Source organism: Vigna umbellata, chromosome 1 (assembly GCF_029865625.1).
Source record: "Vigna umbellata cultivar VRB3 chromosome 1, Vumbellata_1.0, whole genome shotgun sequence".
Taxonomy (NCBI): domain Eukaryota; kingdom Viridiplantae; phylum Streptophyta; class Magnoliopsida; order Fabales; family Fabaceae; genus Vigna; species Vigna umbellata.
In genome coordinates this window covers 65,675,986-65,697,384 of record NC_142165.1, presented here as the reverse complement: position 1 = coordinate 65,697,384, position 21,399 = coordinate 65,675,986, and the positions used below count along the sequence as shown (strand labels likewise).

The 21,399-nt window shown below is 40.6% G+C and overlaps 1 protein-coding gene across 6 annotated transcripts in view; it reads left to right on the top strand.

Annotated features, from left to right (window-relative positions):
- LOC124822082 (calmodulin-binding transcription activator 4) overlaps positions 1 to 21,399 on the top strand; it is a 32,670-nt gene that overhangs the window by 6,377 nt on the left and 4,894 nt on the right. The window contains exons 6-10 of one of the 6 annotated variants that reach the window (XM_088104084.1): positions 11,159 to 11,618; positions 12,983 to 13,083; positions 13,196 to 13,292; positions 13,377 to 13,603; positions 14,035 to 14,711. In XM_088104084.1, coding sequence (XP_087960210.1) covers positions 11,159 to 11,618; positions 12,983 to 13,083; positions 13,196 to 13,292; positions 13,377 to 13,603; positions 14,035 to 14,711 — 1,562 coding nt within the window. Of the gene's footprint in view, positions 1 to 11,158; positions 11,619 to 12,934; positions 13,084 to 13,192; positions 13,293 to 13,376; positions 13,604 to 14,034; positions 14,712 to 21,399 lie in introns of all 6 variants that reach the window. The other 5 variants (XM_088104083.1, XM_047294049.2, XM_088104082.1 and 2 more) reach the window with 5 other exon arrangements.

Here is a 21,399-nt window from a genome sequence, read left to right as displayed (position 1 = left end):
CGCTTCCGCCGTCTTTGCTGTCTGCCTGTGGCCGGCTTAGATTATTACAAATAGAGTGATAGAAGCGGCTTCAATCTTCAAGACTTGAGCGGTTCCTTGATTCAGAAGTGGCAAACAGTGACGTGAACTGCACAACACGGAAATATGAAAAATTGAAGGAAAGAGCAACTTAGCTCTTGAAGCAAGGCGCGGATGTGCTGGCTTTGATACCAAATGATAGAAGCGGCTCTAATCTTCAAGAATTGAGTGGCCCCTTGATCCAGAAGTGGCAACGGAATTGAAGAAATGGTTGAATGACGAAGGCGCATGCAAGGTGTTTGTGGTAATGTCTCACGGTGTTTGGATGTGTGTATGTGGATTCTCTAACTCAGGAGGCCTTCCAAGAGGGAAGGAAGCTAGAGGATGAGTGTGCTAAAGTGGCACAAAGCAATGAACTCGAAGAAGTAGTGGCTGGATACAATTTAGCAGCAATTCACTATATTACTCAAGTTGAAGTTTACAAAGGATTGTTCCTCTCTTTATAGGTGAAGAGAAGCTATTAAACGTGCAAGGAAAGCTACTGAATTTACAAATGACATGTGCTGATGAAGGTAGCCAGCGTGGGTTGTGTTTTCCTGGTGAAACACATTTAACACGTTTAAAATGTGCAATGGCTGATGCAGAAATGCTGGCCACGTGCTAGCAGCTTGTTCAATTCGGCAATGGCACTTCTTCTTTGCTTTCTTTTCCTTCCTGTGCTTGGCAAGCTTGGCATGGTTTCCCACCCTTATTGGTGACCTACAAAAACAGTGTAAATGTATTTTAGTTAAAGAGAATCTATCTAAGACTTAGAAAGAAAATATCCTTTTGTTTATTCAACTTCCCTTTCTTAGTCTTAAGTTGATACTTCCTTGGATGGGAAGTCCCTAAAGGGGTTGCCATCATAGAGGGTATCGGAATGTATTTTTTATGATTGAGAATAATAAATCAGTCTTATTTTCAACTTGGTATTAGAGTCTGTCTGATCCGCTTCTGCTGTCTTTGCTGTCTGACTACGGCCGGCTGTCATGGCCACCGGCGGCCCTCTAAAAGTCTCTTCTTTAACATGTGTTTTTAGTGGGCTCCAATTGCCCTAGTCAAGTTCTGCCTTAGAATTTTGGCAGTTTCACCACAAAATCCATGCTAACCTCTTCCCAAATCGCTTGGGGAATAGGTAAGGACTGAAGGAGTCCTTGAGGAGAGGACGCGAGATATTTATGCTGCTGACATATCAAACACGCTGCCACAAAGTCTGTCACAGTCTTCTTCATACCCACCAAATACAGAGATTGTGCAATCCTCCTGTATGTTCAATACAGCCCAGAGTGTCCACTAGTGGCAATATTATGGAACTCTGCCAAGAGCTTTGGTATCCACTCTGATCTGGCGAGAGAACTAGCCACCCCTTATAATGTAGCCTCCTATTTTCTAGAGTATATGCAGGGTGGGAATTCAGATTAGTTTTCACCTCTTCCATGATCTTCTTCAAACCGGGATCCTCCTCTACTTCCTCTAGTATCTCCTGAAACTTTGGCCAATAAGGCCTGGTGATCATCTGCAACACCTTTTCCCCTTCCTCCACTTCTTCTCCCTTTCGTGATAACCCATCTGCAACTCGATTGGAAGCACCTGTCCTGTAGAAAATGTCGAACTCGTACCCAAGCAACTTGGCTAGCCAATTCTGCTGGTTTTGAGTCGTGATACGTTGCTCTAAGAGGTACTTGAGACTCCTCTGATCAGTATATACCATAAACCTCTGCCAGTGTTGGATGGCCAGCACCTGAGCCAACAACTCTTTCTCATAAGCTGACTTGGTGAGGGATGTTATAGAGAAAACTTTGCTAAAGTAAGCTATTGGCCTCTTGTCTGAGATAGGACTACCCCTATACCTTTGCTTGAGTCATCACATTCCACATGGAATGTTTTCGAACAATTTGGTAACACTAAGACGGGGGTTGTGGTTACTGCTTTCTTCAAGGCCTCCATAGCCGCTGCCCCTCCCTGGTTCCATTCAAACTTCCCCTTTAGCAAATCGGTGAGAAGTCTTGCCATTTTCCTATAATCTCTGACAAACCTCCTATAGTATCCAGTGAGGCCCAAGAAACCCCTTAATTCCTTGATGTTGCTGGGCTTCGACCACTCCATTACTGCAGAGATCTTCTCCTCATCCATCTCAACTCTTGTCTTCGATATCATGTGGCCAAGGTATTTAATCTGCCGCCGTCCAAACTCACATTACTTTTTATTTGCGAATAGCTGCTGTTGAGAAAGGATCTCCAACATGTCCCTGAGATGATGCTCATGTTCTCTCCAAGTTCTACTATATATTAAGATGTCATCAAAGAACACCAACACATACTTTCGCAAGAAGGGTCTCAAAATTGAATTCATCATATCCTAGAAGGTAGAAGGGGCATTAGTGAGCCCAAAGGGCATCACCAAGAATTCATAGTGCCCCTGATGAGACCTAAATGTTGTTTTTGAAACATCCTCTTCCTTCATCTTGATCTGGTGATACCCAACCTTCAAATTAACCTTAGAGAAATAGGTCGCCCCTTGTAATTCGTCCAACAACTCCTCAATGACAGGGATGGGGTATTTATCCGGGATTGTAACTCGATTCAGGGCTCTGTAGTCTACACAAAACCTCCAACTCCCATCCTTTTTCTTCCCTAGAATCACAGGACTCTAGTATGGGCTGTTGTTGGGTCTAATGATACCCAATTCTAGCATTCCCGCGACTTGTTTCTCTATTTCTGCTTTCATCAGGTGCGGGTACCTATAAGGCCTCACATTGACAGGCTCGGTGCCCTCTTTGATGGGTATCCGGTGGTCTACCCTCCTGACCGGCGGCAACCCTTGGGGCTCCATAAACACCCCCTCAAAGTCCCCCAAGATCTTCTCCAACGTTGCCTCTTGATTGGGTGTCATCCTTGTTCTTTATAATCCCTTTCCTGCCATTTCTGCTCAGGCTCCAGACCAAGGTCATGGTCTCTATTTCAGTTTCTTTCAGAAGCACCTCTGGGTAACCATTCTGCGGGTTAGTGTTGGGCCGCCCTTAATCACCACTTCCTTCTCCTCCGGCCTAATTCTCATAGTGAGCTTCCTCCAGTCCACCTTGATCTCTCCCAAGGTCGCCAGTCATTCTACACCTAGGATGACATCCACCCCTCTTAACTCAAAGATATATAATTTCTCCCTTATTTCCACTCCCTCCAGGTTCAGAGAAACCCCTACACAACATCCCTGGGCCACCTTTTTCTGCCCATCTCCCAAACTCACCTTGTAAGGTGATTTTTCTTCTACTTCTAGATCCAACTCCTCCACTAGTTTTGACGAGATAAAGTTGTGATACGCTCCGCTCTCGATCAATACCAGAACCTTTCTCCTCTGTATCCAACCTTGCATCTTCATGGTATTCGACTACATTAGCCCTCCTGCCGAAAAGACGGACAACTCCATACACTTCTGTTCCATTTCCTCTCCTTCCTCTTCTTCATCTCCTTCGGCTAAGATCATCACCCTCAGGCTTCTCTCAGCACATCGATGCCCAGGGTGATAGGGTCCTCCACAATGGAAGCATCGCCCTTCCTCCCTCCTTTTGATATACTCTAGATAAGGCAATGTTCGCACCCTATGTCATTGCGCACCGCCACCCGCGTTACTACCCGCCTTAGAACTCGCGGTGTTGGTAACCCCTTCTCTCCTCGTTCCGCTCCCCTCGTTGGTATTTCCCGATCCCTTCGACGTTCCCCTGTTTGTCTCTGTTTGCGCCACCATACCAGTACTCGCCTGGTACCTCCCCTATGTTTGTCCGCCCTTACTCGCCGTACCTCCATTCACCCTTGGAAGAATTCTCGCCTGCTCCATATCGCATGCCCTCTCCTTCACTGTTAAAAGGTCTCGTGGGGCATGGGGTCTGATCAGATTCTGAAGCCCCTCTTGTAAGCCAGCGAAAAGATACCCAAGGAGTTGCTCCTCTGTCACCCTAGTGGCCTGTGCCACCAAAATGCCGAATTCTTACACATATTCTTCCTCGGTCCCCCGCTGTCGGACTACCGCCAACTTTTCAAATATGGTTCACCTGTTCCGACCACCAAACCTTCTCATCAACGCCTTTGTTAATGACCCCCAAGATGGATTCCTGATCTTCTTTTGCCAAAATCGAAACCAGAAGCTCGCCCCCCCTTCCATGCAAATGTAGGTAAGCTTCATCTTCTCTTTTTCTGAGACGTTTTGGAGATCAAAGAATTTCTCCGCCTTCGCGATCCAGCCCATGGGGCCTGTGCCTTCAAACGTGGCTAATTCCACACATTTCATCCAACTATGTTGAACTTCCCCTCTATCGTCCTCCATCTCATCATTCGAATTTTTCTTTCGCCCTTCCCGAGCTCGATAACCGAGTCCTGACTGCATTCCGAACTCCTTTCATGGTTCCTTGTTTGCCTCCCAAGAACGCACCCCAGTTCTTGTGTTATCCCCCTCATCTCTGCCTTAAACTCCTTCATAGTCGTTTCGATCGCATAAAACCTCCCCTCCAAAGCATGCATTTTGCCTTCCATCGAACGTCTCTCTCTTAATGATCCGACAGGTCGGACCAAACTTGATGGACTTCTTTGATCAAGAAGTCAATCAACGCCCTCTTTCACACCACACCAACACACATAAAAGACAGTAAAAGAGTGTATATTATTGCTGTAAAAATGAAGTATCGAATCAAGAATTACACCAAGGAAGCCTCTCTCTCTCCACTAGAACAATAATCTAGTCTCAACCTCAAAAGTCAAAAACTAAAACCCCTTGTATAACTCTCCCCCCTATTTATAGTATTCCCCTTTTAAAACAAAACTAACCCTAACTGACAACAACCTTTCCCGCTATTTTTTATTCTTTCTTTCATAAACCTTTAATACTCTATCAAAGTCCCACATCGACTAAAGATAAGACCAATTTAGAGTATATAAGTGATGCAAACCTTACCTTACAAACCAGTTTTGTGGGGTTGAGTTAAGTTTAAAGTCCACTTCTTAACAATTTGGAATAGTTTTCTGTTAGTTGATTTGTAACAAATCTGTTGTTATTTGGGGTTATAAAATCCCCGGTCATTGATAATAATAACCAGAAAGAAATATTCTAATAGTTTGTGTGTTGAGTGTGCAATGCTGCCTGAGTTCGGTAGTATAATTGTGAGTGTGTGGGGGTGCATTGCTGTAAGGAACTATGAGAAATAAAGAAGATTGGGAGAAAATATCCCTTATGTGTTTAGACTACACATAGGGTAGTTTATTTATATTGTAAGATATGGGCCAATGCCCTTAATACAGAATAGACTAAGCCCAAATAACAGAAGCACACATCTTAACATCTAACACTCCCCCTCAAGCTGGAGCATATAAATCATATGTTCCAAGCTTGTTACAAAGATAATCAATTCTAGGTCCTCGTAAGGACTTAGTGAATATGTCTGCCAACTGGTTACTTGAGTTAACAAACTCAGTCTTGATATCTCCGGATATGATTTTTTCCCGAATGAAATGACAATCAACTTCAATGTGTTTGGTTCTCTCATGGAAGACAGGATTAGAGCTAATATGGAGAGCAGCTTGATTATCACATATAAGTATCATGTGAGTGACATCTCCAAATTTCAATTCACTAAGCAATTGTTTAAGCCACACAAGCTCGCAAGTAGCTGATGCCATAGCTCTATATTCTGCTTCTGCACTCGACCTTGCCACAACACTTTGCTTCTTACTTTTCCAAGATATCAAGTTGCTACCAATAGAGACACAATATCCAGAAGTAGACCTCCTATCAGAAGGGGAACCAGCCCAATCAGCATCTGAATAGCAAACGATCTTTGTATCGTTGTTAGGGCCATATAGCAAACCTTTTCCAGGTGATCTTTTAATATACTTCAGTATACGAACAACTGCATCCCAATGGTCTTCACATGGGGAGTTTAGAAATTGACTCACCACACTAACTGCGAAGGAAATGTCAGGACGCGTAACAGTAAGATAGTTTAATTTACCAACTAGTCTTCTGTACCGTTCAGGATCTGAGAAAGGCTCCCCCTGATTTGGTAGGAGTTTGATGTTAGGGTCCATAGGTGTCTCAACAGATTTACAGTTCATTAACCCTGTTTCCTCCAAGATGTCTAACGCATACTTCCTCTGAGATATGACAATACCATCATTGGATTGTGCTACTTCAATACCCAAAAAGTACCGGAGTTTGCCAAGATCTTTGGTTTGAAAATGATGACAAAGGTGTTGTTTCATCTGAGAGATGCCAAGATAGTCGCTTCCTGTGAGAACAATATCATCGACATACACTATTAAATAGATACATCCAGCACTCGAGTGGTGATAGAACACTGAATGATCCGCTTCACTGCGAGACATACCAAATTGTTGAACAACACAACTGAATTTACCAAACCAGGCCCGAGGAGACTGTTTTAGGCCATACAAGGATTTGCGAAGACGACATACCAATCCAGATGACTCCCCCTGAGCAACAAAGCCAGGCGGTTGCTCCATATAAATTTCTTCCTGCAAATCACCATTGAGAAAAGCATTTTTGACATCAAGTTGGTAAAGAGGCCATTGTCGAAGAGCGGCCATGGCAATGAAAAGGCGAACAGAGGTCATTTTTGCCACTGGAGAAAAAGTATCACCATAATCCAAACCAAAAATCTGTGTGTAACCTTTGGCAACCAGTCGAGCTTTCAAACGATCAATTGTGCCATCAGGACCAACCTTGATAGCATACACCCACCTGCAACCAACAACAGACTTTCCAGATGGTAATTGGACAAGCTCCCAAGTTCCACTTTCCTGTAAAGCACTTAATTCATCCATCATAGCTTGACGCCAACCAGGATGAGTTAAGGCATCACCCACAGATTTGGGAATTGACACAGAAGAAATGGATGAGAGACAAGTATAAAAAGATGGAGATAATCTGTGGTAATTAAGAACAGTATAATGGGGGGAAGGGTTACGGGTAGAGCGTATACCTTTACGGAGGGCAATAGGCAAGTCAGACTCAGTTGCTGGAGCCGGAGGAGACACATGAGGCGGCACCGGAAGTGAGTCATGAGGGAGACAATTACGGCGACTATAAACCTGAAGGGGTGGAGGTGAAGGATGATCCTGTGGTGAATGAGAGTCTAAAGAAGGAGAAGACAAAATAGGTGGAGCATCACCAGGAGGATCACAGATAAGAGGAATATCAACAGTAACAGGGAGAGGTACAGAACTAGAAGATAGATGTGAAAAGTAAAAAGAAGACTCATCAAAAGTGACATCAGCAGAGATAAAATGACGATTGAGGGAAGGGGAAAAACACTTATAGCCCTTTTGTGACCGTGGAAATCCTAAGAAGACACATTTGTGAGACCTAGGAGATAACTTATCAAGACCAGGACTAAAATCATGAACAAAACATGTAGACCCAAAAACGCGAAGAGGTAATGGATGCAGAGGGTCTTGAGGAAATAAGATAGAATGAGGGATTTTGTTATCTAGGACGGAAGATGGCATGCGGTTGATAAGATAACATGCTGTGAGAACTGCATCACCCCAAAAACGTGAGGGTACTTGACCATGAATAAGAAGTGTACGAGTTGTTTCAATAAGGTGTCTATTCTTACGCTCAGCCACCCCATTTTGTTGAGGGGTATAAGCACATGAGGTTTGGTGAAGAATGCCATGAGAAGCCATAAACTGTTTAAACGATTGAGAAAGGTATTCACGGCCATTATCACTACGTAAATTTCGAATAGACACCCCAAACTGTGTTTTTATTTCATTGAAAAAGGATTGAAAAATAGAAAACAACTCAGAACGATTCTTCATTAAAAACAACCAAGTACATCTGGAATAGTCATCAATAAAGGTAACAAAATACTGAAAACCTAAAATGGACTTAACACGACTAGGTCCCCAAATGTCAGAATGAACCAATGAAAAGGGGGACGACGCCCGTTGTGAGACACTACGAGGAAAGGAACTACGAGTATGCTTCCCTAACTGACAAGACTCACACGACAAACTTGATAATGTGGACAACCTCGGTACAAGTTGTTGTAGTTTGGCAAGACTAGGATGACCGAACTGAGCATGAAGAAGGGATGGTGACTCCATGACTACGCCAACATGTGGAGAAGGGCGGAGATGATAAAGGCCATGAGACTCACATCCTGTGCCAATCATGTGTTTCAAACTCCGGTCCTGCAACCAAACAGAATCTTTAGTAAATGAAATAACACAATTAAGAGTACGAGTTAAACGACTAATGGACAATAAGTTGAAGGGAGACCCAGGGACATAAAGTACATGATCAATGGATATGGATGGAAAAATATTAACAGTACCAATACCATGAGATGAGACTTTAGACCCATCAGCCATTGTTACCGAGGGTAAATTAGCCGGACATGACAAGGAAGAAAACAAGGACTTGTTACCAGTTATATGATCGGTGGCGCCTGAGTCAAGGACCCAAGGTCCAAGGGAGTGAGTTAGACCAACAAAAGGTGTACCTGTACGTGCAACAGATGCAGATGTAGTGGAACCAGAGTGCTGATGATCCTCATACCATCTGAGAAATTCGTTAAAGATTGCAGGTTTGTCTACGATATTGGATGAAGTAGGATGGTCTGCAGACGGTGATCGGGGAGGTGGATCAGAACTTGCCACTGCTACAGGTCGAGGAGGACGTCCATGGAGAGCATAACATCTATCAATCTTGTGGCCTAACTTGCCACAATGGTCACATTTTGGACGTCCTTTACTTGGCTTGCGAGACCGACTTCGATCATCACGTTGAGCAGCCATAACAGAGGAATCATCAGTACGAGGAGATGTCTCAGTGACGGGTTTGCTCGGTATACGCAAAAGAGCAGAACAAGTAGAAGTAAAGTTGGGTATGACAGGAGAACCCAAAATCTGATCACGGACATGAGAAACATCATCAGAGAGTCCGTATAATGCCAACAACATGAAGAACTTTGATCGTTGTTCCAATTCTTCAGCAGGAGTGGAAGCAGGAGGTAATATATCATTAAAGTCATGAAGAAGGGCATGAATTTTACCCAAATATTCTGCCATGGGACCAGGATTGCGCGGACCAATAACAGTTAATAGGTCCTGACAAACACCATAAAGACGCTGAGTGTCATTTGTGTATAACAACTTCGCTTGTGCCCATACTTCTGAACATGTCTCATAGGATCGAAACATTTGTTTCAGTGAGGAGTGAATGGTGGACTTTATAACAATGCATAACTGAGCATCAATTTTCATCCAGCGGGAAGTGTCATCTATGAGAGCAGTAGTCACATTTTGAGTAAGATGATCTAAGTACCCCTGACTCTTCAACCAAAGTTTGATGTCGGACGCCCAGGTTGCATAATTTGTGCCATCTAACTTGTCAATGGACAAGTGTACATTCACATAATTAGTATATATTGAGGGATCAGAAGATGAGCCACCAATAGAGGTGTTTGTAGACGAGGAAGACGCCATGGAGAGGGAGAAACCCTAAAAATTCAAAGTGCTCTGATTGACGCAACGACCACAGATCCAGAAAGAGGGCAGGAGGCGATCACGGCGGTGCTGATCGGCGGCGGAAAGCTCCGGCGACGCGCCGGCACGCGCGGCGGCAGCGGCGGCAGCGGCGACTCTTGCGGCGGCGCGTGGAGGCGCGTGGGAGCTCCGATCGCGGCGATCTTCGTGCGACGGTGGTCGCCCGGCCGAGACGCTTCCGATGGTGTGGTCGCCGGTCGATTCTGGAACTCCGGCGACGGCGGCGGCGGCGGCGGTGGCGGCGGCGGCGGCGGTGGCGGCGGCGGCGGCGACGACAGCGGCAGCAGTGATGGGTGCCGGAGACCGTGGAGTTGACTGGAACTATTCCTGTGCTCTGATACCATATGAGAAATAAAGAAGATTGGGAGAAAATATCCCTTATGTGTTTAGACTACACATAGGGTAGTTTATTTATATTGTAAGATATGGGCCAATGCCCTTAATACAGAATAGACTAAGCCCAAATAACAGAAGCACACATCTTAACATCTAACAGGAACAATGGTAGTGGAAAGAAAGTGGTGACTAGGTACCAGTTGCGTGAAGAGGTGAGAAAGATTATTGCATAGGAATTCTTTTCATGTGGTAGATGGGAGGGAGGATAGTTGTTTTATGACAGGGAATGCCCAGTGTAGGGAAGTATTTTCCTTTGTAAATCTGTGTTGGGAAGTTTACTGAAATTAATACAGTTTTGAGGGACTGCCCATACAATTTCTCTCCTGCATTTTACCTTCTTTTGAAGGTTCCTAACTGGTACTTTGATTCTTTTGGTTACCATTAATATTACTTCAGTGTTTTAACTCGCTCATTTTCTATTTTCAAACTTCTTTCTTAAAAGTACATTTATGCTTCCAAAGTGGCATATGTTCATTTAATAATGAATTTAATTTGTATGATCTGATAGTGTAAAAGCTTTTTACATTATCATCTAATCATAGATTGTCATGAATGTGAAAAATTGTTGATTTTTGTAATAATTACTTTAAAGGTAATATCTAGGGTTATTTCTAATTGATTGGTGGTGTAAAATTCTTTATATTGGTTGTTCATGAAACTTGGACTCTTTAATAATTACTGTGCAAAGCAATTCAACTATCAATTAAAGCCATTTCTCACTCATTCTCTTATCTGTCTGAAACTTTTTCTATTTCCTAAGTTTATGAGCACGCCTTTATCTCCTTTATCTACCAAAACTTACCAACATGAAGGACTGCATCTGACCTCCCGTATCCTAAGTATAAGACCAAATGCACTTTGGATAACTTTTTCCTACTTACGAATCTTTGGTATTTAATTCTTTCTAAGATAAGGGAAATTGATATAAGAAAAGTCAGTGATTATTCCAAGATTTGCATTGTGGTATTGCTTTTATGCACTAATTCTTTCCTTTCATCAAATGAAGATTCTTAAATCTTCTTAAGAATCATATTTGGTATCTTGGATGGGAATTATTTGATCATATTCTTTTATTCAGCATGTGCATTGTGACATTGCTGTGCAGCCCATCTTCAAGTTTTGCTTTAACGTATGCACTCGTGTTATAGGGAAGACTCAGCTCTGGAGCTGGCGCACAATTGTCACCAAGTTCCTCTGCTGCATTTAGTCAGAGTCCTAGCCCTTATTCTGATCTGAATCCAGGGTCAACATCCATACTTGTTGATTCATATGAACCTAATCAGAGTTTCTCCAGTCCTGGAACTACAGAAGTTACGTCTGATATATTCATTCTGAACAATAAAATGGATCACATGGATGGAACCGATGCAGAATCAGGAACCTCATCTGAGCTTGAAGTTACTCAAGCTTTGCGCCGACTGGAGGTACAATTAAGTTTGAATGAGGACAGCTTTGAAGATATTGCTCCCTTCTGCAATAAGCATGAAACTGCCCATGATTCAAACCCTCTGGAAAAACAAAGGGTGATCAGCAATCAAGAGCAATCTGCTGCTTTCTCTGGACCTGATGATCAAGGGCTATTTTATGATGAATATAATGGAAGACAAGGTAAAACAAACTTCAGCTGTTGAGAACACATTGTTTACATTAGTGAAATATCTGAATGTATAATCTATATCGTAATTTAACCTGTTTGCATACATTGTCTTCTACTTATATAGAACTGCTTGCTGCATGCCTTGCTAATTTTCTGTAATTTGTTGGTGGAAATTTATAGCATGCCTTGGCTATCTTGTTTTGTGTCTCTGTTTAACTGTTTAATTTTCTCATCGAAACCTAATTCCCCTATGAATGTTAAGAGAATTGGATTCTTATTATGAGCTATATAACCATAAAAGATGGTTCTAAAAAACCTACTCACAGCTAGGTTTCTTTGAAATTGACATTATTCCAGTAGACTTTATAAAAATATAAAAAATGTGGAATAGGCTATCAATGTTTGATTGGAAAATTCCATACGTTACATTAGTATGATTTGTTTTTCCATTTTTATGGTTGATAAAGAAAATAAAACAATTGTACTAGCCTCTTCTTCTTCTTCTTTGAAATTGACATTATTCCAGTAGACTTTATAAAAATATAAAAAATGTGGAATAGGCTATCAATGTTTGATTGGAAAATTCCATACGTTACATTAGTATGATTTGTTTTTCCATTTTTATGGTTGATAAAGAAAATAAAACAATTGTACTAGTCTTGATAAACTGTGTGTGGCTGACGAGTACTTGAGTAAACCTCTACTAATAACAAGAAAAGGTTGTGTTGTTATTTTAAAAGAGGCTACAGAGACCATAACACAGCATACTGACATTATGGTGATGGCCAACCTGAATTAAGACTCATTTAAACAAGGAAAAATAATACGTTTTTTGAAAAATTCAAGGAAAAACACCAAAAGAGCTTCAAAATATACTTATACAGCTGATTGTGAGCTCAAAATTAGTCTCAAAAAGGGTAATCTGGGTATCAAATGTGTAACAAGGGACTCGAAAGGAGCTTTCTGACGATACCAAATAGGCCTTGTTAACAACACCTTTATAAAAAATTATGGTTGTTTAAAGCTCACCTGCCTGTTCAGAATTTAAAGGTTGCATTTATTGGTTTTTGACACGTTTCTCACTCGATCCTATGTTATTATATTTGTGGCCAGAAGTTTTTGTATGACGTTATTATGGTTTTTTCTCTGCTCAGTTTTTCCTTGTAAATTAGTATTTCATCCGATCAAGCCTTCATTTATAACTTTAATATTTCAAATTTCAATTGAAATTCAGCTCCTTGTAGTTTTGTTTTATCCTCTTCATTGTGGAAACATCACCTAGTAAGAGGGCAAGGTAAAAAGATGCTAAAAGTGTTTATTTTAATAGGTGATGGTGGTGAATGCTATCATGAACTAATAGAACATGGTTACCCAGATGTAAATGAAGAGGCCTTATGGACAGGGGTGCTGGAATCGTGCAATTCCTCAACTGCTGTCAAGTTACCACCAGAAAATGTATACATGGCAGCTGAAAATGTAAGTGTTTCTTGGACTTCATAAAATTTATATGATTTTGAAATTAATGTTTTTCAGATGTTGAATGATTCTCTTGTGTTTATGCAATTCTTAAAAAAATTTCTTAAAGCAGGAAAATTCAGTATCTTTTCCGAGAAGGGTGCAAGTACCAGTTTCCAAACAGGAAGACAATCACTGGCTCAACTTCAACAGTGATAATTCTCAAAGCTGTATGATATAATTTCACCTTTTTGAATTTACTATTTTTGGCATATTTTGGTCTTTCTTTAACTTCTGATTCCTCACCATGTTAGCAGCCGTTTTCTCACCACCTCAAGGGGTTGATGAAGTCAAATTTCCTGCATATTCTTCTGTGGTGGAAACACGAGTAGCTAATTCTGGCTACTACGAAACATTGTTTGACCAAAGCCAAATTATAGCACCTCTAGATGCAGATTCAAGCTTGACTATAGCACAAAAACAGAAATTTACCATTAAGACATTCTCCCCAGAATGGGGTTATGCCACTGAGACCACTAAGGTTTGTGCCTTCAAAGCCCAACTCCTTGCATCCCCTACGCAACGATTTATTACTCTTTGCATTAGTGTCATCTTCTAAACAATGAAGTGAAAGTGCTCATTCTTTTGGTTAATAACTATTGGTGCTTGTACCATACCTCGGCTCCTGAAGAGTTTTAAAATATATTCTTAACTCTGTTAAAATCTATATGAAATTCTTGTCGTAGTGATAGTGTAAAGCAATTATATATAAAACTCGGTCTATTTATAAATAATTAGGTTAGGGAAATGTTGATCAAGCATGTGTCTTTGTACATTTAAGACTTAATAAGCCGAGTATCTCTTTTTCTCTTTCAGCATCCCTTTTTCTCTTTCGGCTTTCTTATCTTGATGTTATATTTTGTGTTGATTTTGTCCAAATTGGATTCCTAAAGCTCCATACTATATGCGTAGGTCATCATTGTTGGGTCTTTTCTATGTCATCCATCAGATTCTGCCTGGGCATGCATGCTTGGTGATGTTGAAGTTCCTGTTCAGATAATTCATGATGGTGTAATCTGTTTTGAAGCTCCTCCTCACCTTCCTAAAAAGGTTACACTGTGTATTACTTCTGGAAACCGGGAGTCCTGCAGTGAAGTCAGAGAGTTTGAATATCGTGATAAGACTTATAGTTGCACCCAATGTAATCAATCAAAAACAGAAGCCACTAAAAGTCCGGAAGAGCTGTTATTACTTGTTAGATTAGCACAGATGCTTCTTTCTACATCAACAATAAAGAATGACCACATAGAACCGGGAATTCCTCTCATAAAACAGAAAGCTGATGATGATTCATGGAGCCATATTATAGAGACTCTTCTAGTTGGCAGTGGAACATCGACTAGTACTATTGATTGGCTTCTTGAAGAGCTTCTAAAGGATAAGCTTCAACAGTGGCTTTCTTACAGATCTCAGGAAAGAGATGAAGAGACAGGCTGCTCTTTGTCCAAGAAAGAGCAAGGCATTATTCACATGGTTGCTGGATTGGGTTTTGAGTGGGCCTTGAACCCTATTCTTAGTTGTGGAGTTAACATAAATTTCCGTGACATCAATGGGTGGACTGCCCTTCATTGGGCTGCCCGTTTCGGAAGGTAATGGAAATCTAGAGGGCTTGCTACTTTGTTATTAACTGATTATTTAGCTTTGGTGAAATATGTTGATATTACTATAACAAAGATAGGGAAAACATGCATTCTTAAAAGTTTTGGGCAAACAACACGTGCTTGGTAAAATCTGTGGATAAATTTTTAATTTTCTTTCCTTGGGAGAATAGAATACAGATGGAAGGAAAGATAACAAGGACAAAGGAGAATAAATTATCTGATCTCTTATTGACGGCATAAAGCACTAAATGCAAGGAAAAATATATGATAAGTTGATAGGTACCCAAACTTTATTATATCCCAAAGAACTCCAAGACAGGTTCTTGGATGATCTTGCAAAGAGACGAGACAGTTTGATCTGCACCAGAAAGTAGAACATGCACACACAACACCAGGTCTTTTGAGAGGACCTGTCTCTCCCTTCCCTTTGTCTATCAAACAACACAAAAACTGCAGAAAACAATCCCCCAAACAGACTTTATAATAGTCTGACACACAACAAACCCACCATACAGACATTTGACCCTCTTATTCTTTCTAACATATACTTTCCCCCTAACCTATCAATACCCCTCCATGAAGTTTCACCTTGTCCTCAAGGTGAAAAAGGAGGAAACTCAGTATTGATAGTTGTAGCAGCTTCCTAATTGTTTTCAATCTGGAAATTCTTTATGAATGCAGGTAGCAAATTCTCCTAACTCCTGAATTTCCTCTTCTGAAATAAGCAGCATATGGAGTTGTGTATTTTTGCAAGTATGATTAGACCCAAACTTCTCATCACATCTGAAGTATAAGCCCTTTTTTATATTATCTTGCAATTCTTCTTGGGACAATTTCCTAAACGGTGCCACTCTTTGTTGAGTCCCAGCAGGAGAACTATGGATGGTGCTCAAACAGCCATTGCTCTCTCTACTTCCTCTGTTGGAGTTGGTACAACCCACTAAATTTCCCCCTTCCTTTTAGTAACTAAGAGTAGGTGGCAACTGTATGTAGGTGTTACTTTGAACCTACACAGCGAGAGATTTCCCCTTGGTACGTTTTCTTCCACAATTTGAACCTTCATCATTAACTCAACAAGATTCTTGGGCTCATACGGCTTAACCTCAGCCTTTATTTCTTCCTTCAAACCATTCAAGAATATGCCAATCAAATAATCCTGCTGTATACCTTTCAAGAACCTCACATATTGTTCAAATTGTTCAATATACTCTCCCACCTGCCCAGTTTGGTGAAGCCCAATCAAGATTTCAAAAGGATTTTGAAGCATTGTTGGCTGGAACTGTCGCCCCTTTGAAAGCCTCCCATGTGGGATTTGGATTGTAGGTTTCCCACCATTGAAACCAGTTGAAGAAAGGACTGATTTTATTATATTCTGAATCATAAAAAATACATTCTCATATCCTGTATTTGTAACAATCTAATTCTCCTAAAAAGGGAAATAGGCAAACTAGGTAAACAAAATAAAATAGAAGATTATATATCTATTTTTTCTAATTAGGAAGATTCTAAAGATATCTTCTTTAAATTACAATACTCCCCCTAAAGTTGGTAAATGAATATCAATCATTCCCAACTTGCCTACAAGATCTTGAAATCTACTCGGAGGAAGCCCTTTTGTAAAAATATCTGTTATTTGAAGTTCTGTAGGAACATGAGTTGTAATCACAAAGCCTCTGTCAAGATTATCTTTGATGAAATGTCTGTCAATCTCAATGTGTTTGGTTCTGTCATGCTGTACTGGATTATGGGCTATGCTCATGGCAGACTTATTGTCACAGTGTAGTTGCACCGGGTTCTCCACTTTGACTTTAAGATCATCCAAAATGATTTTCATCCAGAGTCCTTCACAAGTTCCTTGAGCAAGAGCTCGAAATTAAGCTTTTGTACTAGAACGGAATACTCTATTTTGCTTTTTTTGCTTCTCCATGTTACCAAACTATCTCCAAGAAACACACAATACCTAGAAGTAGATTTCCTGTCAGTAATAGAACCTGCATAGTCAGCATCAGTATATATCTTCATAGTCAATGTGTCTTCCCTTTTGAATAATAGCCCCTTTCCTAGACTTGACTTCAAGTAGTGGAGAATTTTGTCAACTGCTTGCATGTGTTTCTCTCTTGGATCATGCATAAATTGGCTCACTACACTAACTGCATAAGCAATGTCTGGTCTTGTGTGTGATAGATAAATCAATTTTCCTACCAATCTCTGATATTGGGCCTTCTCTACAGGAGCACTTTCTTCACTTCCAATTTTGTGATTTTGTTCTATAGGAACTATTGAGGTTCTACATCCCAGCTTTCCTGTTTCTTTGAGGAGATCAAGTACATATTTCCTTTGGGAGATGAAAATTTCGTTTTTGGAGTACGCAACCTCTATTCCAAGAAAATATTTAAGTTTTTCTAGGTCTTTCATTTCAAATTGAGCAGCGAATTTATCTTTTAATGCCAATTTTTCTGTTTCATCATCTCCTACAATAATCATATCATCCATATAGACAAGCAACAGAGTGAGTTTACCTGTAGAAGTGTGTTTTATGAATAGAGTGTGATCTCCTTGGCTTTGTCTGTATCCCAAGGAAATCATTGTTTTTGTAAATCTTCCACACCATGCTCTAGGGGATTGCTTAAGCCCATACAATGCTTTCTTCAGGAGGCATACCTTGTTTCTTTCATTTTTCACTTCAAAGCCTGCGGGAATCTCCATGTACACTTCCTCTTCTAGATTTCCATGAAGAAAGGCATTCTTTACATCCAGCTGGTGTAAGTCCCATCCAAAATAAGCAGCCAAAGCAAGAATAACTCCAACTGTATTCATCTTTGCCACTGGGGCAAATGTCTCCTCATAGTCAATCCCATATGTTTGGGTATATCCTTTTGCCACCAATCTAGCTTTATATCTTTCTACTGTCCCATCTGCCTTATGTTTCACTGTGAATATCCATCTACACCCTACTGCCTTCTTGTCTCTTGGCTTATCAACAATCTCCCAAGTTGAGTTTCTTTCTAATGCATTCATCTCTTCTTTCATGGCTTGATTCCAATGTTCAAGTTTCATGGCCTCCTAGATTGAGGTAGGAATTTTTGTGGCATCAATGACAACAATAAAACTTCTGTGCTTATCAGAGAGATTGTTAGTGCAAACATACTGAGAAATAGGATATTTAGCACATGATCTTCTTTCCTTTCTTAATGTAATGGGTAAATCCTCAGTAATACTTACCTCCTCCTCATTGATATCTTCAGGGATCCTCACTTCCGGATTAGACAATTTTTCTTGCTCGAGAGTCGAAGTGGGTTGTTTTCTTCTTTCATATTTTTTGCCAAAAAATTTGTCTTCTTCCTCTTCTTCCTCATTGTGGACTATGTGCTCAGGTCTTGGGCATCCTACAAAGACAAACATGGTAATGACAAGAAGGAGAGTTCATCCACTTCAAGTACTTTCTCCCCTTGAAGTGGTGGACTGACATAAAAGGATTGTGTTTCATGAAAGGTGGTATCCATGGTGATCAAGGTTATCGAACTCGCGAGTTAACTCGTTAACTCGGTCGAGTTTACGAGTTCACATAGTGCTTTCGAGTTAACTCGTAAGCAAACTCGCTTTTGGTGTAGAATCGGTGGAATCGGTGGTAGACTCGCTAAACTCGACTGAAATCGCGAGTCTGGTTCCGATTTTGCGAGTTTGGGATCTTTGTTTTCACTATTCATCTTCGCTCACTGTTCATCTTCATTCTCGAGCTCTCGCCTTCGATCTCGTGTTCGATCACGCCTTCCGCCGCGCCCTCGTTCATCAGGCTCGCCCTCCGTTGCGCCGTCCATCTCGACGTTCGAACTCGCCGTCCGTCGCACCGTCGATCATGCCTTCCGTCGCACCGCCTTCGTTCTTGTCGTTCAATCTCGCCTTCGTTCCCGCCATTCGCGTCGTCTATCGATCTTGCCGTCGATCTCGCCATCGACCTCGCTGTCGATCTCGCCGTCGACTTCGTTGTCGATTTCGCCGTCGACCTCGCCGTCAACCTTGTTGTATCGTCTTTGAACTTGCGGGTTGCGTAAGTGTAAACCCTCAATGGTTAACTTGGTTTTATGTTTTAAGAGCAAGTACTTTAACGAGTAAATTTTACAGCACTGCAGCATATATTTTAATAATTTATGTTTTACAGCAGCATATACTTTAATAATATTATGTATGTCATTGCACCATTCATTTTATTTTTCAAAAATAAAATACACTGCACGGTTGAAAAAATTGTGCTGCCACAATATTTTAAGCTCCTGGGCATTTTATTTTTTTATGTTTGTAGCGAAAAAGCTTATTGAATTTATATAACTTTGTTATCTTATTTGAATTAAGATTTTATTTATATTTTTTTTCATGCAAAGTAAACTCTTACGAGTTTACGAGTCGAGTTTACTAGACTCTCACGAGTTTACGTAAACTCTCGAGTTTGATAACCTTGATGGTGATAAAGATGCGACGACTCTGAGGATGATAACATTTGTACCCTATTTTATTAGAAGGATACCCAATGAAGACACATTTAAAAGCTCTGGGATCTAATTTACCATGGTTAGGATGATGAGAGTGAAAAAAAACAACACATCCAAAGACTCGACTAGGTAGACTCGTGAAGAAGGAACAAAAGACAATAGAGACTATATGACTAATGCCATTTAAGATACGAGTGGGTAACCTGTTGATGAGATATGTGGCAGTTAACACAGTTTCTCCCCAGTAATTTTTTGGAACAGACAATTGAAAAAGAAGAGCTCTAGTTACTTCAAGAAGATGACGATTCTTTCTTTCTGAAACCCCATTTTGTTGAGGGGTGTTAACAATGGTTAGTTCATGAACAATACCATTATGAGACAAAAAATTGAGAAATTCATGATTCACATATTCAGTACCATTATCAGACCTAATTCTTTTTGATATTTTTTCCAAATTGATTTTGGACAAGATGGAAAAAATTAACAAAAATTTGAAAAACTTCGGATTTATTTTTCATAAGGTATGTCCACGTGACATGGGTACAATCTTCAATAAAAGTAATGAACCATTTGGCTCCAGAAATAGAATCTATGACAGGACCCCAAACATTAGAGTGAATTAAATCAAATGCACAAATACTCTTTTTATGACTAATAGGATAAGATGCACGATGATGTTTTGACAATTAACAAATATCACAATTAAAAAACTCAACATACTCTTTGGTAAACAAATGGGGAAACAAGGACTTGATAAGACTAAATGAAGGATGCCCAAGCCTTTGATGATGTAACCATATTTGGGATTTTGCCAATGTCTCAGATTAGCTTGTTGACTCCTGATTTTTGTGTTGCTTTGGTCATCAAACTCTAAATATACAACCCACTATGCTCCTTAGCAGTTAAAATTGTCTTCCCCGTGGCAAGATCTTGAAAAGCACAATAAGTTGGAAAAAATGTTACTGAACAATTTAAATCCTTTGTGAGTTTTTGCACAGAGATAAGACTATTAACTAATTGAGAAACATGTAAAACATCCTTCAATACAATAGATGAGTCCAAAATTATATTCCCAAAGCCGCATATAGGTATGTATACCTTGACCATTTGCAACTGTAATAAGTTGTTCTTTTTATCTTTTACCATATGAGTCGAAGGACACACTAAAAGGTGTCATATGATCAGTTGCACCCGAATCAAGGATCCAAATACCTTGAGACATATGACCAATAGTATTGAGACTAATCTTACCTTTTATGGACAGAGTAGATGATCCAGAGGGCTTACTCATTGATTCAACCATTGCTTTCAAGCGCTCGAGATCCTTTAATGAAAAAGTACTCTGTAAATCATCCCATATTTCTTTTGCAGAAGAATGAAACATATAATTTCTACTTATCTCAGGAATCATGGATTGCCACATCCAAGTCATAATTAATGAATCTTCATTGTCCCAAATTGAAAAATGAGTGTCGTCTAGTCCTGGTCCTCCTCCATCTATGTGATCAAGTCTTGAACGACCCTTGAGAACCCTTCAAATAAATTGGCTCCATTGTAAGAAATTTTTACCATCCAACCGACAGGTACCCCCTATATTTGGTAGGTCATTAGGACCCAAAGGAATAATTTTTACTTCAGACATCCCGTACAACGCAACCAGAGTCTCCGGTGACGACGACGGCGTATGGGTCACACCGAGAAAAGGAGCAAAACTTAGGAGGCTCCGACGACTCTGTCTGTGGCGGCGGCGGTGAGTGGGTCTCGTCGGAGGTGGGCGCGTGGGCTACATGCACCGGCGACGATGGTGGCGCGTGGCGGCTTCTCTCATGGAACGACTTCCGGCATTGTGGTCGCCAGTGTTGGGCGCACCTTTCTGCCCTATCAACGACCCCAACCGGCGGAACGGAGCCCCAAGATTGGGAGCTCTGACACCAAGTTGAAAAAAGGATTGATTTTATCATATTCTGAATCATAAAAAATACATTCTCATATCCTCTATTTGTAACAATCTAATTTTCTTAGAAAGGGAAATAGGGAAACTAGGTAAACAAAATAAAATAGAAAATTATATATCTATTTTCTCTAATTAGGAAGATTCTAAAGATATCTTCTCTAATTACAACAAAACCAATTCAGGGCTTTCCCCTCCAAAGCAACCATAACAACCTGCATCCTCTCCTCCTCGTTGA